A 17,120-nucleotide genomic window follows, 5' to 3' on the forward strand; every position below is an offset into this window, starting at 1 on the left:
TTTAAAATCTTTATAATAAACAGTGTGTAAGGAAATATTATATCAGGAGTTGGATAAATTAACCCTATATTAAAACATCCACTTTAGAAAAAATGAACACAATATAAAACTGCTTATTTGGTAATTTCATTCAAGAAAAAAATTGCGTAATAAACAGATTTTATTCTCAAATTAAAATTTTATTTCCGCACCTTTATATTCCACTAATGTGTGAAAATTTCTTTATATGTATGTTATTTTATGTAATAAAATTTTATTGAGAATAAAATATGATTATGGCGCCTGTTGTACTTTTCATGACTTCTATACTTTAGTTTTCACCCCCAGAACCCAAAGTTAAAAGGTACAGAATATACAATTAACAAAAATGTTTGCTACTCACATAATTCATCATCTTTTGGGGTTTTTTGCTTGTAGTTAGTTTCTTTTATTTCGATTGTTTTAAATTTACTGGTTTTTTAAACGTTGACTTTCTTTAAATTTTGCCACATGATGTGTAGCGATTTTATGTGGTAATGTATTTACACGAAGTAAATTACCATTTAAAGCATTGTTGTAGTCTCTTATCAGTGACTCTTCCTCCTCCGGCGGTTCCAAATATGCCTCAAGGCCACCAATCAACTAGAAACAAAAACAAGAAATATTAGAAACACACAAACGAGGATAAAATATGATATTTTGTAGAGGAAAAATGTGGTGAACAAAGTCATACTATACAAAATTAAAAAACAAACAAAAACTTACCAAATTTTCATTACAGTTGAGAAAGCGTAAAGCAGAAGCATAATCAGACCATACACGTCGACGCCATTTATTATTGTATTTTTGTGCTAAAGGTATCATAACTAGGGAACTAAACAATTCATCGCCATAGCTGGCAGCTTGAAAATGATCCACAAACAAGGCGTATAAATTTTCAAATCTGCACTTGCCTTTAAAATGAAAAAAAAAAGGAATGATAAACAAGGACATTGTTTATATTTCACATGCTTATATGTATGCATGTGTGTGTGTATCACTGTAAATTTGATTAATATTTACCTTGATAAACCTCATCAAATTGAAACATTATATTCTGAGATTGTGTATAAAATTCCATTAAGTGTTGGCGTAATAATTCGTGCATGTCTTTGTCCAAGAATTGTGAATCGGGTCCCATGAATGCTATCATCAAATACATTAATTTCTCCGTTGGTGTAGCAATATGTAATTTATCATTCGACTTTTCCAATTGTGTAACAAAATTTAAAGTCATTTCCAATATTTCACGTTCTGTTTATATTTTAATGAAAAATGTAAGTGAGTAAAATAAAGGAATCATTAATATTCATAATTTGCAATAAAAATTGTAAATTTGTTACCGGAGAATTCAAGAGTGCTTTTATGTTGTACGTTTTCCACATAATTTTGTAAAATTACTTTTAATTGAAAATAAGGCCAATCGGAAGGCAATAACGGAATCTGACTAAATGGCAGCATCAGTGTCAATTCGGTGGGTGACTAAAATAATTTATTGTAAATAATATACTAAAGTAATTGTAGTTTTACTCTGTCCTTACTTACCACCACAATGTAATGAGGATATACCAATTCCAAACAGGTTTTACGCCATTTATTTAAAGTTTCTGCCTCTACTTGTATGTAGCGTGTATTAAATATGACTCTTTCGAAGAGTTCTTCAATTTCTGGTATTTGTTCAGCTGTTAAACAGCAAAGATAATTATAAACAATTTGCAACATTTCGGAAGTATTGAAATACGTATGAAAGCCTTCAAAGCATAATAGTTTAAAAATGAGTTTCATTTCCATTTTTCCAAAGAAATTTGTTGCTAAATAACGATTGCAACGTGTCGATAAAGAACGCAAATAGTTTACTAATGGCTCCAGTATGTCTGGTTTGAGTAGTATTTCAAAAAGATGTTTTTCATTTCTTTCTAAAAGTAGTTCCATTAGACGCCAGAGTGCTGTTATCAAGTATATGGGATAGGTTTGAGCTATAACCAACTGTGGACCATAGGCATTCATTATAACCGAGCCCACATTTGGCAAAGGATTATGTACAGTGCGACGATCCACAGAATCACGTAAGACTATTGAAGACGGACTGTAGATAGAGTAATACAATATTTAAAACTTGTTGCTCATCACTTAACTAATTAATGAAATATAATATTGTGTATTTGATCGTACAAAAGGTTTGGTAATAGTGTTAGAGAGTCGATTTAAATAACTTTTTTTTTTCAAATATCCTTTCAAAATGCCCAGTTAAGAAACAAACAAACACAATAAAAACATGAACTGATATAAAATTTTATTTGATTTTAATATAAAAAACAAAAACAGTCATTATTATCTAATAATTATACTTAGTAGTAACTAAATTTAATAGTAAAATTATTGTTAGATTTGTTTCGTAAAATTGATCAATTAAACCAATATCCCATTTGTGTGAATTACATCACTATTCAAAAGTAACATTTTCTTGTGTCCTTTTTTACATTTGCAGATCAAGGGTTTGCACGAACACTTCTTGATTGTTTTTACAACTGCAAGGGGTTTCTCTAAATATTAAAATTATTATGAATTTTTTGTCAAATTTAATTAAATATTCAGTAAAAACAGCACTTACTACTTTTAATCGCTTTTCTTGGTGGTTGAAGTTTTATAATTGATTTAATTATTTTAGAGAACATTTTGAACTTAGCTTCACAAATAACAAGTTAATAATAACTTTAAAATTGTGTTTTAAATTGTTATTTGCTCACAAATGTGTATGTCAGTTTTACATTATCATTTATAGAGGTTAACCATAGTTAATGTTTAATTATTAATATTATACTTATTATGGTTTCGTTTTACGATAAGAGAACTTGTAGTTACGTTGCATATCAAAAAAATATTGGTTTACTTAAAATTGGAACGAATCTTTTCTAGATTATTCAACATTTAGACTAGATTAGACTAGACTATAGACTAGACTATAGACTAGACTAGACTATAGACTAGACTATAGACTAGACTATAGACTAGACTATAGACTAGACTATAGACTAGACTATAGACTAGACTATAGACTAGACTATAGACTAGACTATAGACTAGACTATAGACTAGACTATAGACTAGACTATAGACTAGACTATAGACTAGACTATAGACTAGACTATAGACTAGACTATAGACTAGACTATAGACTAGACTATAGACTAGACTATAGACTAGACTATAGACTAGACTATAGACTAGACTATAGACTAGACTATAGACTAGACTATAGACTAGACTATAGACTAGACTATAGACTAGACTATAGACTAGACTATAGACTAGACTATAGACTAGACTATAGACTAGACTATAGACTAGACTATAGACTAGACTATAGGCGAGACTATAGACCAGACTATAGACTAGACTATAGACTAGACTAGACTGGTCATTGGTATATACATATATATATATACTAGCTTATTACCCGCTACTTTGTTAGCAAGGGTTTTTATAGAATGAGAAATATGTTGGCTCTTCATTTAGCAAGGAAAAAATAATATGTTTTACAAAGATTACAAATTTTTAAATATTGGTAATTCCCTAATTTGAAGAAATGATGATTGTATATGTGTACTCAATTTTAAGTACTTAAAAGTCAATTTTTATAGATTCTCATTTACTCCGGGCTCTATATGCTTAATTTCATGTTTTTAGGTTGAATTTTATAGAAAACTCAAAAAGTACCAATCGAAGGACGAAAAAGTGCCAAAGAGTTCACTTTTATAGATTCTCATTTACTCCGGGCTCTACATGCTTAATTTCATGTTTCTAGGTTAAATTTTATAGAAAACTCAAAAAGTACCAGTCGAAGTACGATAAAGTACCAAAAAGTCCCCTTTTATAGATTCTAATTTACTCCAGGCTCTACATGCTTAATTTTATGTTTCTAGGTTAAATTTTATAAAAAAACTGAAAAAAGTACCAGTCGAAGAATGAAAAAATACAAAAAAGTCTCCTTTTATAGATTCTTATTTGCTCCGGGCTCTACATGCTTAATTTCATGCTTCTATGTTAAATTTTATAGAAAAATCAAAAAGTACCAATCGAAGAACAAAAAAGTACCAAAAAGGTCCTCTTTTATAGTTTCCAATTTACTCCGGGCTCTATATGCTTAATTTCATGTTTTTAGGTTGAATTTTATAGAAAAATCAAAAAGTACCAGTCGAAGAACGAAAAAGTACCAAAAAGTCCCCTTTTATATATTCTCATTAACTAAGGGCTCTACATGCTTAAATTCATGTTTCTAGGTTAAATTTTATAGAAAACTCAAAAAGTACCAGTCGAAAGACGAAAAAGTTCCCAAAAATTCCCCTTTTATAGATTCTCATTTACTCCGGGCTCTACATGCTTAATTTCATGTTTCTAGGTTAAATTTTAAAGAAAACTCAAAAAGTACCAGTCGAAAGACGAAAAAGTACCAAAAAGTCCCCTTTTATAGATTCTCATTTACTAAGGGCTCTCATTTACTAAGGGCTCTACATGCTTAATTTCATGTTTCTAGGTTAAATTTTATAGAAAACTCAAAAAGTACGACTCGAAGGACGAAAAAGTACCAAAAAGTCCCCTTTTATAGATTCTCATTTACTAAGGGCTCTACATGCTTAATTTCATGTTTCTAGGTTAAATTTTATAGAAAACTCAAAAAGTACCAGTCGAAGGACGAAAAAGTACCAAAAAGTCCCCTATTATAGATTGTCATTTACTCTGGGCTCTACATGCTTAATTTCATGTTTCTAGGTTAAATTTTATAGAAAACTCAAAAAGTACCAGTCGAAAGACGAAAAAGTTCCAAAAAGTCCCCTTTTATAGATTCTCATTTACTCCGGGCTCTACATGCTTAATTTCATGTTTCTAGGTTAAATTTTATAGAAAACTCAAAAAGTATCAGTCGAAGGACGAAAAAGTACCAAAAAGTCCCCTATTATAGATTGTCATTTACTCTGGGCTCTACATGCTTAATTTCATGTTTCTAGGTTAAATTTTATAGAAAACTCAAAAAGTACCAGTCGAAAGACGAAAAAGTACCAAAAAGTCCCCTTTTATAGATTCTCATTTACTAAGGGCTCTACATGCTTAATTTCATGTTTCTAGGTTAAATTTTATAGAAAACTCAAAAAGTACCAGTCGAAGGACGAAAAAGTACCAAAAAGTCCCCTATTATAGATTGTCATTTACTCTGGGCTCTACATGCTTAATTTCATGTTTCTAGGTTAAATTTTATAGAAAACTCAAAAAGTACCAGTCGAAAGACGAAAAAGTACCAAAAAGTCCCATTTTATAGATTCTCATTTACTCCAAGCTCTACATGCTTAATTTCATGTTTCTAGGTTTAATTTTAAAGAAAACTCAAAAAAGTACCTGTGTAGAACGAAAAAGTAGCGAAAAGTCCCTTTATTATTAATTTCATGTTTCTATTTCAATATCATAGAAAACTCAAAAAGGACCAGTTGGAGAATGAAAAGTACCAAAAAATATCACTTGGTACCGGGGTTCCAAATAACACCCCATTAGGATATTTAGTGTTTCTAAATTTAAAAATTTTATCTAAATTGGATCATTGTGGTTGAATAAAATCAAATTTCCCGTTTTTACCCCTTTTGGTACTTTTTTCCTCCCCATTAACGAAATAAAAATTCTATTCCAAAAGGTTGCAACATCGTAGTGGGATCCCGTTATTATGTATTCATATGTATAAGTTAATAAACCAAAAACAATGTTTTATGAAAAAAGTACCAAAAATAGGTACAATTTTAACCCCTTAAACGTCCGAATATCCAAAAAGTACTAAATTCATATTTTTATTTTTTCGTTAAGTTATGAAGGAGTCAAAAATATTTTTTGAATGTGCACTGGTTTAAAAGATACATGGGGTGCGAAAAAAGTACCAAAATACAGTTTTTACCCGTTTATTCCCTAAAGGGGCCGAATTTTAAAAAAGTACCAGACACCTGTCCGTTTATTTTTTAAATGAACGGCGATAAGCTTTAAACTGTTTTTGTATCTTTTCTAGTTTAGGAGATATAAGGTTACCGAATTTACCCGTTTTTACCCTTTTTTACCCCCTAAACATTCGAATTTCCAAAAATCCCGTCTTAGTGGATCTATTTGGCGGGAGACCAACCTCCTGTCCAAATTTCAGCTCTTTAGCTTCAACCGTTTAGGCTGTGCGATGATGAATCAGTCAGTGAATCAGTCAGTCAGTCAGTCAGTCAGTCAGTCAGTAACGTTAGAATTTTATATATATAGATAATTGGTATATATACAGTTAATCTCAAAAATAAGTATACAGAAATACTGACAATTGGTTTTATTTAAAAAAGGATATTATTTTTTCAAAAATCAAAAAAGTAACACATTTATTTATTAAAAACAATTATGATAGTTATTATTCACTACCTTTTTTCTTCATATTTTGGTTCTTTGAGTTCTCATTTAAGCTGAAGTTAAGAAGGTGCAAAATTTACGTCACAAAAATAAGTATACAGATAATTTTAATATGTATTTGGCTTAATGATGTTAACAAAATTCATGAAAATTTTACCGTTTGAATGTAATTATTTTATAATAAAATATTCTGTACACTATAACATGGAAAAAATTCACTTTTTGTTCCGAATAATTTAAATTTTTGGTAATTGATCTGAATATTATTTATAGGAGCATTTTTTCGTATTTAAGAACATCTGACTATTTAAACCCCCGGAGTTTTGGATCGGGTATTCAATAATATCCCTCGTTTGTTCATTATGATGCATTGGAAGCCGATATTTTAACTTTTAAATTAATTGTTTCTGTACAATAATTGCAATCCATTGCGGAACATTGCCGTTTTTAACATAGTATAGCGTTCATATTCGATATTTAACGACGATTTCCTATAATTTATATCTTAAATTGCGATATCAATAATATTTGTACTAGTATCCATTAATTAAAACAAGTTTTTTGAATTGATTATTGTCCAAAATAGTAAGATTTTTAATCAGTCTCAATTGGTGGTATGAATACGAATTGAACAATTTTGAACACAGATACATCTTAATTTGTTGCTAGAACAAATAAAATGTCCGATCCATAAAACATGGTTATTGTATCAAGTATATCAAGATATGATTGGTAGCATTATTGTATGCTTTGGAAATCGGAGTATTTGGAAAACCTGTTTAAATTAAAGGAAATATATAGAATTATCCAAATTTTAAAGTTTATGTTGTAAGTCTTAAGAAATCGGAGTTAAATTTCGGTTTTTTAAGAACGTACTGTGTTCAAAATTGCCAAATCCATGCATATAACATTAATTTCGAAATAACAACTCTTTTCAAAAGATAAAAATTCTATTTCCAATGCATCATTTGGAGGGCTCAATGACCACCAGATCCAAAATCCGGGGTCTAAAGTGGAAAAAAATCGTAGAAGTAGAAAAAAAACTGTCCTACTAATTAATTCCGGAGCCAATCGGCCCAAATTTTAAGATTTCGGAACTAAAAGTAGATTTTTTCCAAGTTATTGTGTAAAAATATTTTATTAAAAATATTTTAAAATGTGTAAAAAATATTTTATTTATTAATACAAGTAAAATTTCGATAAATTTTGTTAATATAATTAAACCAAATATATACTGAAATGATCTGTATACTTACTTTTGTGACGTAAATTTTGCACCTTCTTAACTTCAGCTTAAATGAGAACTCAAAGAACCAAAATATGAAGAAAAAAAGTAGTGAATAATAATTATCATAATTGTTTTTAATAAATAAATGTGTTACTTTTTTGATTTTTGAAAAAATAACATCCTTTTTAAAATAAAACCAATTGTCAGTATTTCTGTATACTTATTTTTGAGATTAACTGTATATATATAATATATATAATAATGTTAATGTTAGAAACTTGTGCACAATCAATTTATTTATTTTAAACCTTTAATTAGCTTAATTACTTACCATTAACTCATGACAAGAAATCAATAAAAAAATGATTACAAACTTACCTTATAGTAATTAAAAATTTAATAAAACTGTCTGATTTTATAAATTCATCCAAGTACTTTTTAATAAAGTTGTGAAAACGCGCTGTATCTGTATGACGAACATACCATGTAACACAATTTAAACACGAACTCAACAAAGTCGCTTGTGAAAACTGAAAATTTTTAAGTGACAATTAGTATTTAATAAGTTGTACATCGATTGCAAACATATTAATTATTAAGAATATGACAAATTGAAAAATCTTGAACTGAGTAATTAACATATCAAAAATTAACTAACAACAAAAACAAAGGAATTATAACTCTTACCTCTTTCACACCATTACGCATGGCCTTATAAAACCAATTACAACAACAATCATGCAATATGTCACCCAACAGTGCTGTTATTTCTGAACCCACCGGACTATTGATACTGCTTATTGTTGTTAGTAGAGAAGCTGCGTGTTGTCGTATCAAAAATGGTCCGCCCTCTTCATAAATGACATGATTATAGTGCCAGTCTATCATATAGCGAAAGGCGGATAAAAATTTTCTGGAAAATAGCACAATATTCAATAATATTTTTATAAAAATTTAAAATTGCTAAATCATATGGGGATTAGAAATTAATATAAAGGTATGAATAACAATGGGAAATTTACAGTTATAACGGTCTTTTAAACGATACAATACATAGTACGGCTAAAATTATATTTAATTAGAATATAAAATAGAAATGAAATTTTGGATTATTTTTACAATTATTGCAGTACTTGCAACTTTAGTAATTACAACTAATGCAGTGAGTGTCTTAAAATTGTGAAAAGTTATTCTTCAATTAAAAAAAATAAAACGACGAAAAAAGAAGGATGTTGATATATAAGTTGAAGTTTCCATTTGATTTGATATGATAGATCTTGAATTAAAACATACTTAAGATTATTTATTATCAAATTCAAAAACAATGCTCTAAAAATAGTTTTTTTTTACCAAGTTGTTTAAATTTCAAAAGAAATTTGAAAAGTGAAATTTGTTACGTAAACTTATTCGATTTAAAAATGTGATTTTCCACGAGTCATTTGACCTATGGAAAGCCCTGGTTATTCTAAATTTGCTAAAATAATCCAACATCACATTGGTCTTACACAAAATCGTGCTTTTCATTGACACCTTTAAAATCTGTATTAATTCCTATTTTTAGAAAATTAAAAAAGGAAAAATTTCTACAAATTTTGGATATTTATATTTGAATACCTAATTAAGTTATCTATAAACTCGAATAAAATTCTACATTCATTTAATATAGGTTTGTAAACAAATTATATAATTTAACAATTATTATCTATTTGCAGTTGGAAATACCGGAGCATATGAAAAAACATGCTAGAAAATTACATAAACGTTGTCAAAATCAAACAGAAACACCAGATGGTAACGTAGCGCTGTCACCTTCAGTTAATAATTTAAAAGCCTGATTAAATCATCCATTCTCTTCTATTAATTTTTCAGATGTCATTAGATCAAGTCTAAAGGGAGAATTGCCCAAAAATAAAAATTTTGAATGTTATGTACAGTGCATATTCGATATAATTGGAATAGTAAGTTTAATGAAAACAAATAATGAAATGAAAATTGAAAATTGAAAATTATATTCTTAATTAGATGGATGAAAGCAATACAATACGTATAGAACTTTTAACACAAGTCCTACCGGAAGAATTACATCCAACATTAACAATGTTATCGGATAGTTGTGGCACAAAAGGTAAATAGTGTTTGTATTTCTCAAAAAATTGCATATTTTTCATCATTATCTATTTCATTACAGAGGGAAGTGACAAATGTAATATTGCCTTTAATACTTTGCAGTGCTATGTTGATAATAATCCTCTCATGATAAAACAAGATTTGGAATTTCTTTTTGATTAAAGTCAAAAATTTTAATTGTATTTACCTGTAAAGTGTATTATTTTCCACTCTTAATAAAAATAAACATCTTAAAATACGCAATGATTCAATTTGAACTTTGATTAGTTTACCCTAAAAGAGAAATTTTAATAAATATTTTTTCAAAATATTATATATAATTTTTACTTTACCTTTATATCATCCCTATTAAAGAGATAATTTTCCAAAATATCTATTAGTTTAAAATTAATTAATTTGACTGCAATACCCAAATTACATGACGCTAAAATACGTAACAATTTCAAACACAAGTACTGAGGATAGTTATAAAAGGGTGGCGTTTCAAGTGAGGTGTCTAAAAAAATCAAGAAAAAGTAATATAATGTATAATGTTAAAGAAAAAATAAAAAAACTTACCAACTTTTTCCAAACCAGGCAGGAAATTTTCAAATAAACAATGCATTAAACCATCATTATTAACTATCTGTAAGGCTACTTCTTTGCCAGAACGAGCCAAACGTATTAGAATTTTTAAGCAAGAAGAAACAGTGCTATTATCCGGCTTAACACAGTTTAGTATGAAACTTAAAAATCACACATTTTAATAAATAATTAAATAGTTTTAAGTAATGTGTACTTACTAGATTCTTTGTAATATATTAGTTCTTAAAAAACAATCAATTAGATCGGTTTCAGCTAGTTGAAAATCACTCATAGAAGTTTTACTTTCTTCTTCGTTTTCTTCAATATTGGCCTTGATAGCGGCTCCCTTTAAATTGACTTGTAATTGCTGCAAATGTTTTTGCAGATTATCTATTGAGTCGGGATCGTCTGAATCTGTGTTGGTATTTAAGACTTCTAGACAAGGTTGCCAATGACAACCTGGATTTTCATAAGTAAAATCAAGTAGTGTCTTAAAGGTAGAAAGTTACAACATAAAATATAAATTGTTTAGGCCCGCCTTGATGATAAAACCTACCTCATCTGTTTCATTATAAAATAGATAAGCTAAAGCTTTTCCCACTACCTCCAGCATAGCAGGCGTATTGTCATCAAAACCAAATCTTAATAGGAAGAAAATCTTTGTTATGGGTAAATCCAAGACCTGGTCGTAAAAGCCCTGTTGGTAAATGTTCAAAATCCCTGCAATGGCATTAAATGCTGACACTCTTTGTTGCATAACATTCGAACGAGCCAAGCGAAATAATTCTTGTAAAGTATAACCCGGACGGTGAGGTTCATCACCATGCAAATACAGTTCACGATCATCGGTATCATTGTCTGGTTTCTGTTTGACATCTGCCAATGAATATGGCAGTAGCACCCCCTTCCAATCAAAACGTGCTTCAAATTTTTCTCCCGCTTTCAGTTTGCTAGCCTGCATTGGTATATCACGCATCCATTCGAGTTTATCTTTTTCAACAACATCAAAATGTATCCATTGCTCGGCTGCAGAACGTTCTATCAAATCAACAGCAGGGTTTGAAGGTGGTAAATCTTTTAAGGCATTATCTTCTGTTTTAATATTACTGCAAGATGTATCCATAGCCTCCGGGTTATTTGAAGTTGAAGAACTTTGTAGTTTTGCTTGAGTTTTTTCTTTTCTTTTGTTAGCCAATAAGGCAACTAGGGCAGGATCTTTAAATTTGAAAAAAAAAAATATCACTATTGCTTTAGTCCTAAAATAGTGTGCTATATGTTCTACCTATAGATTCCAATAGTTTTTTGCGTTCTGCCAATATTTCTTCCTCCCTCAATTGGCACAGCATATTCAAGTTCTCTTTATGAACTTCCTCCGCTGTTTTGGCGTCTTCTACTATAACACTTTTCTCGCCATACATAGCGGTTAAATTAGCGTTTTTCTCGTCAGCTGCAGGTTCATCGCATTCCATTGTGTCAACATGTTGTTTAGATTTTTGTTCCATAACTTGAGCAAATAAACTTTTACCTTTTGAAGGCCGACTTTCCGCAGCATTAAGGTTAATTTTTTGAATTTTAGGAAACGCTGCAGCTTCCTTTACTTCGTTAGCTATATATGGTTTCGGCTGTTGTACATTATTTTCCACAATATCACCCATTATAATATCGGTTATTGTTTGGTTCTCATTTTGATCACCTACAATTTTGTGATGAATTTCATCATAGATGAGCTTTTCGTTTGCCGATTCCTCATTTTTAACAGGTGTAGGAGCAGACGATTGTTTCTGTTGTCGCAATTGAGCAAATAAGGATTTCTTAGGTTCTGTAATTAATAAAAGTTAATGATTTGTAATAATTCGCATATTTTTTTTTTACAATTAACTCACGTTTTTCAATTTTCACAATTTGTGCTGCCGGCTGTATCTTTGGATTTTTGGCCTTTTCCGATAGAAACTTTTGCTGCATACGCAAAATATCCTCTTCGGTTTCACCTGGTTTAGGTCTATTCATCATTTTGTAATTAAAATATTTAAAATTGCTCTGATTTTTCCAAAATAATTTATTTTTGTAAAATAAACAAAAATTTGTTGTTTATGCACAACACCGGTTATATTCACAATATTTTTCACAGCTGTTTGATTTTCATTCACAATAACCTTTACTGCATAAAAAGCGCGGGCTCTCTTCTACTGTTAATGACAGCAACAGTCGCTGCTTTTACTTCAAACACTTTGTGTTTGTAGCAAACACGAGATACGAAAAATACATTGCGTTTGACAAACCAGAGTTTCCTAGGTCGTCAAACAAATGTATTTTAAATGGGACATCAAACAAAATCTGTTTGAAGGAAAAATTCTGCAATTTTTTGCGGGCAGTTGGATGTTTTCGCGCCAATTTTTGCAAATTCTTTATTTAATCATCTGCCATTTTACATACATTTTGAGTTTGTAACAAACGTGTTCAGTTTGGAAAATGTTTGAATTTTTTTTTAAAAACGTTATAAAATATATATATTTTTGTTATTGAAAATAACATAATTGTTTATTGAAAAAGTATTTAAGTGTAAATACTAAAAATATTGATTGATTTGGCCTGTTTGTGAGATCTAGAAGATTAAAAAATGTAAGTAATGATGTTAATTAATTATTTATTTGTCTCTAAAGAACGTCTTTCTTTTTAAGAAAGAGGTGGCATCATGATGGTCTCCTGGAAGAATGCCCACAAGAGAGTGGCAGTTGTATACCTCCCTAGTCACCTTTGCGGGTGGTGGTCAGTCAGCTAGTGGTGACATGGTATATTATCACCTAGAGGCAATGGATGGACGCTGATTGCCGTTTCCAGGGGTTACCACAAGGATACATACTTATTATTATACCATTGATCTCAGCAGAATCACTACCATACACCCATAATAGAGCGCTCTTGTTGTCTCCAAACATTAGGGTGGCCGAATATTTACAAGAAACAATTGGTAAGCCGCCTTTTATACAAATTTATAACTTTGTAGAGAATGTCTTCTCGGACCTAGAGGATATAACCTGGCTAGGTTGTCGTCTTATATATGTATGTAGATGTTGTTTGGGCAAAATATTGGTACTAACCATTGTGGGACTTTAGATCCCTTATAATTGTCACACTATACCCAATAAGCATTCAAAACTTTATTTTGGTACTTTTTTGCACCCCATGTATCTTTTAAACCAGTGAACATTCAAACATTATTTTTGACTCCTTCATAACTTGACGAAAAAATAAAAATATGAATTTAGTACTTTTTGGATATTCGGACTTTTTGGTATTTTTTCGACTGTTACTTTTTGAGTTTTCTATAAAAATTTAACCTAGAAACATGAAATTAAGCATTTAAAGCCCCAAGTAAATGAGAATCTTTACTTTTGGTACTTTATTGTACTTCGACTGGTACTTTTTAAGTTTTTTATAAAATTAAACCTTGAAACATAAAAATAAATATGTAGAGCCCGGAGTAAATTAGAATCTATAAAAGTGGACTTTTTGGTACTTTTTCGTTCTTCAAAAGGTACTTATCGAATTTTCTATAATATTAAACTTAGAAACATGAAATTAAGCACGTAGAGCACGCACGGAGTAAGTGAGAACATATAAAAGATTACTTTTTGGAACTTTTTCGTTGTTTAAAAGGTATTTTTTGTGTTTTTTTTATAATATTGATTTTAGAAACATTAAATTAAGCATGTGGAGCCCGGAGTTAATGAGAATCTATAAAAGGCGCCCTTTGGTAATTTTTCGTTCTTCAAATGATACTTTTTGAGTTTTCTATTATAATGAACCTAGAAACGTAAAACTAAGCAATCAGAGACTTGACGGAATGAAAATTTAAACTGGAGTATTTTCTGGTACTTTTTCGTTCTTTAACTGGTACTTTTTGAATTTTCTATAATATTGAACTTAGGAACATGAAATTAAATAAAATGGGTATTTTGGTACTTTTTCGTACTTCAACTGGTACTTCTTGAGTTTTCTATATATTATAATATTGGACCTAAAAACAGAATTTAAAAATTCAGTTATACCGAAAATAGGGAAGTAATATGGAATCAATTTTACGGTTTTTTCTTTTTACAAATTTTATGAAAATTGTGTCAAATTTTATTAACATTTTTAGATTATCATTTATTCATATTTATGTATAATTCTTTTAAGTAGTGTTCTCATTTTTCCTGGGCAGCTAAACATTTTGTCAGAGCATTTTGTGCGATTAAAGTATCCTTGTGTGGTAAGACAGCAATTTGGAAGAACATTTCAATGCCTTCTTTAAACATGTCAATGGCTTGTTCCACCTTTTGTTCATGCATAGCCTGGGCCGCTTCACGATATAACTCTTCAATTTGTATCATTTTAGCCACACTCTCCTTTAGCGAAACATTTTTGCGACAACGTACACACCTGACATCTTTACTGAGATCTTTGGGAAATTGCAAAACATTGTTGCAGTTAGGGGAAACGCACCTTGAAATTGTAAACAAAGAATTTTCAAATACTTTTATAATTGGAATTTTATAAGACTTACCAAAATCTTACTTGCTTGTCCAACTTCTGTAACGTTGGCCAATTTTCTTGACAAGCCATACAACTGCAACTGAACAGGTAGCGTCCTCTAAGAGCACGCTGTCTTTCTTTTAAGTTCACTTTAGTGAAAACTGGACCATAATTTTCTGCTACAATTTCATTGGGACGATGAGGTTTTGTAGCTGCTAATATTAACTTTTTGCCCACAAAATATCTGGCCACTGAAGGCCAGCATTCATGGTTGAAATAAGCTGCGGTGCCGTAGAGACCAGCACCCACATACACCACCCGGGAACCATCGAACAAATGTTCATCCGTTGTATTTGTTTGATAGATTTCGTGGGCATTATACTGAAGAACTTCCAGCAAACCCAAAAGAGCTGTACCAACTTGTAATTCAACTGCTGTGGGATTTACTCCTTCGGTTTTACGCCTTCCAAAGTACTGAGCCTTTTGCAAACACCTCAATAGGAAAGCCGACATTAAAGAACGTTGCAACAAATCATCAGCCTGTCTGGCATCCTCGTGAGTACATAAGTTCTGATACAACAAATTGGAAGTATTAAGAGCAGCTTCCAAATTCGGCGACTGGGTAAATACACGCAAAGCAATATAACATAGAATAGACATGCCAGAACCTAAAATAAAATAAGCATTTTGAGATTTTTAAATTGAAATAAGGAGCTGATCTCACCTATAAACAAATCCATGTATTCGCATTCAAAACGATGATAGGTATCACAAGCTTCTCCCATGCACTGAGCCGAACAAAATGCAATACCCGAACAGTTTAAGCAAGGCACCGGAGTAATCAATCTATAAATAGAGAAACTGTAAATTGTATTCACTAAGGCAAAGTTGGAATACATACTTTTCAAAACAATGGTGACAATTGCTGCCAAAAAATGTTGGTAAAAGACAAGCAGCAACTGGATTTTCACTCAACACAACATCACCAGTCTTAACTGCATCATTGGCTACCACAAAACGACCTTTATCTTTAGTTTCTACCAGTTTAACCAAATTGGAAGCCCCTCTCAGACCTTCATTTTCACCATGCGTAACAGAGGGTGCTATTTTTGTAGATTTTTTCTTATTTACCTTAATTAAAGGCAACTCCTGACGGCAGGCATCAATAAGAGCATTACCACCACCAGCAAATTTTTCAGCTATTTTTAAGGATATCTCGGCCTTGGTTAATTCACCCATACCTTTATTTTTATGCAGTAAAAGAGAAAATTAACTAATATTTAAGTAAAGTTGTTTTTTTAACCAAATAATAATTACAGGCATAGGCTTTGGCCATTTTGATATAGTAATCTATACTTTGTTTGCAATCCAAACCAAAAGATACAGCCAACTTCAAATCGCTTAAGGCCTGTTCACCTTCTCCTAAAGCTAGCAATATTACAGCTCTGGATCTTAAAGCCAAAGCTAAACTCAAACCATCATCTATTTGCATATCAACTCCTATAAAAAATATATAATAATTAAAAAAAAATTAAGCACTTGCTATAATTTCAAACCTTTAGCGGGAGCACGCATAACCGCCAAATTAGCCAAGGCCAAGGCCTGTTGCAATTCTTCCTTCTTATTTGAACTGGTCCACATTAAATGATATTTATCGGCCTGCAAACGGCGTTGCGATGAAAAAACCGCATCTTTTTCCTTAAATACCGGTTGAACATTTTCCAATACACCCAATACGGGATCACATATTTCACGATCACTGAATATTGACAGAATACGTGCCTCATTCGATTTCAATTTACCAAAATAATTTTTTAGCCATTTTTCACCGCATGATTCTTTCACTTCCAAATAGAACTCATTGAAGAAACCTTTTTTATCCGATTGTACAGTGCGGGCACTGCAAATTTGCTGATAAGTATTATCGGCAATATCCTCCATATTTCAAAATTATTTCTTTTAAAAAAATTTTTATTAAATAACCAAAAAAAAATAATAAGATATTTAAGATTTTAGTGCATAGCCTCCCCGAAGCAAACACTGTCAGTAAAAGAATTGAAAATGTTGTATATTTAATTCTAAAAATAAATTTTTGTGTATTAAATTTATAAATAACATATTGCGTTCATTGTGAATGCCGCAATCCATTCAAAATATTGCGAAGAAAACGTTATTTTTGAAAAAATAAAATTATAAAAAAATTAATTGATATTAATAAAACTATTATTATAGTTTTTTTACTTTATATAGT

At 30.4% G+C, this 17,120-nt stretch overlaps 3 protein-coding genes across 3 annotated transcripts in view; 1 reads left to right on the forward strand and 2 right to left on the reverse strand.

The window, feature by feature from the left end:
- LOC119607880 (RNA polymerase II-associated protein 1) overlaps window positions 1-12,495 on the reverse strand; it is a 79,974-nt gene extending 67,479 nt beyond the window's left edge. Inside the window, exons 1-14 of the mRNA XM_037962008.1 lie at window positions 12,238-12,495; window positions 11,637-12,173; window positions 10,911-11,569; window positions 10,573-10,844; window positions 10,349-10,515; window positions 10,123-10,286; window positions 9,978-10,063; window positions 8,351-8,576; window positions 8,042-8,193; window positions 1,564-2,104; window positions 1,362-1,500; window positions 1,042-1,272; window positions 745-932; window positions 383-621 (exon numbers count right to left, since the gene is read on the reverse strand). Of these exons, the coding sequence (XP_037817936.1) occupies window positions 448-621; window positions 745-932; window positions 1,042-1,272; window positions 1,362-1,500; window positions 1,564-2,104; window positions 8,042-8,193; window positions 8,351-8,576; window positions 9,978-10,063; window positions 10,123-10,286; window positions 10,349-10,515; window positions 10,573-10,844; window positions 10,911-11,569; window positions 11,637-12,173; window positions 12,238-12,364 (3,663 nt within the window). The 5' untranslated portion in view covers window positions 12,365-12,495 and the 3' untranslated portion in view covers window positions 383-447. The remainder of the gene's footprint in view (window positions 1-382; window positions 622-744; window positions 933-1,041; window positions 1,273-1,361; window positions 1,501-1,563; window positions 2,105-8,041; window positions 8,194-8,350; window positions 8,577-9,977; window positions 10,064-10,122; window positions 10,287-10,348; window positions 10,516-10,572; window positions 10,845-10,910; window positions 11,570-11,636; window positions 12,174-12,237) is intronic.
- On the forward strand, window positions 8,690-10,033 carry LOC119607986 (general odorant-binding protein 69a). Its single transcript, XM_037962173.1, has 5 exons — window positions 8,690-8,825; window positions 9,376-9,454; window positions 9,533-9,621; window positions 9,686-9,788; window positions 9,852-10,033. The coding sequence occupies exons 1-5, from the start codon at window positions 8,760-8,762 to the stop codon at window positions 9,950-9,952; spliced, it is 438 nt and encodes a 145-aa protein (XP_037818101.1). The 5' UTR covers window positions 8,690-8,759; the 3' UTR covers window positions 9,953-10,033.
- Window positions 12,496-14,440: 1,945 nt separating the features above from the next.
- Window positions 14,441-16,933, reverse strand: LOC119608442 (SET and MYND domain-containing protein 4). The gene is made up of 6 exons (XM_037962864.1): window positions 16,426-16,933; window positions 16,187-16,369; window positions 15,771-16,110; window positions 15,594-15,715; window positions 14,901-15,537; window positions 14,441-14,839 (listed from the first exon to the last, which is right to left on the reverse strand). The coding sequence occupies exons 1-6, from the start codon at window positions 16,808-16,810 to the stop codon at window positions 14,542-14,544; spliced, it is 1,965 nt and encodes a 654-aa protein (XP_037818792.1). The 5' UTR covers window positions 16,811-16,933; the 3' UTR covers window positions 14,441-14,541.
- Between the last annotated feature and the right edge of the window lie 187 nt (window positions 16,934-17,120).

Source organism: Lucilia sericata, unplaced genomic scaffold (genome assembly GCF_015586225.1).
Source record: "Lucilia sericata isolate MDLA Ls3-8-SP2 unplaced genomic scaffold, ASM1558622v1 Contig000021F_arrow, whole genome shotgun sequence".
Lineage (NCBI taxonomy): Eukaryota > Metazoa > Arthropoda > Insecta > Diptera > Calliphoridae > Lucilia > Lucilia sericata.

Coding starts and splice junctions, on each gene's coding strand:
- LOC119608442 (XM_037962864.1), bottom strand. CDS start 16,810: ATGGAGGATATTGCCGATAATACTTATCAGCAAATTTGCAGTGCCCGC. Junction 15,716..15,770: donor TGTCACCATTGTTTTGAAAA/GTATGTATTCCA, acceptor CTCTATTTATAG/ATTGATTACTCCGGTGCCTT. Junction 14,840..14,900: donor GACAAGCAAGTAAGATTTTG/GTAAGTCTTATA, acceptor TACAATTTCAAG/GTGCGTTTCCCCTAACTGCA.
- LOC119607986 (XM_037962173.1), top strand. CDS start 8,760: ATGAAATTTTGGATTATTTTTACAATTATTGCAGTACTTGCAACTTTA. Junction 8,826..9,375: donor TAGTAATTACAACTAATGCA/GTGAGTGTCTTA, acceptor ATCTATTTGCAG/TTGGAAATACCGGAGCATAT. Junction 9,789..9,851: donor GGATAGTTGTGGCACAAAAG/GTAAATAGTGTT, acceptor ATTTCATTACAG/AGGGAAGTGACAAATGTAAT.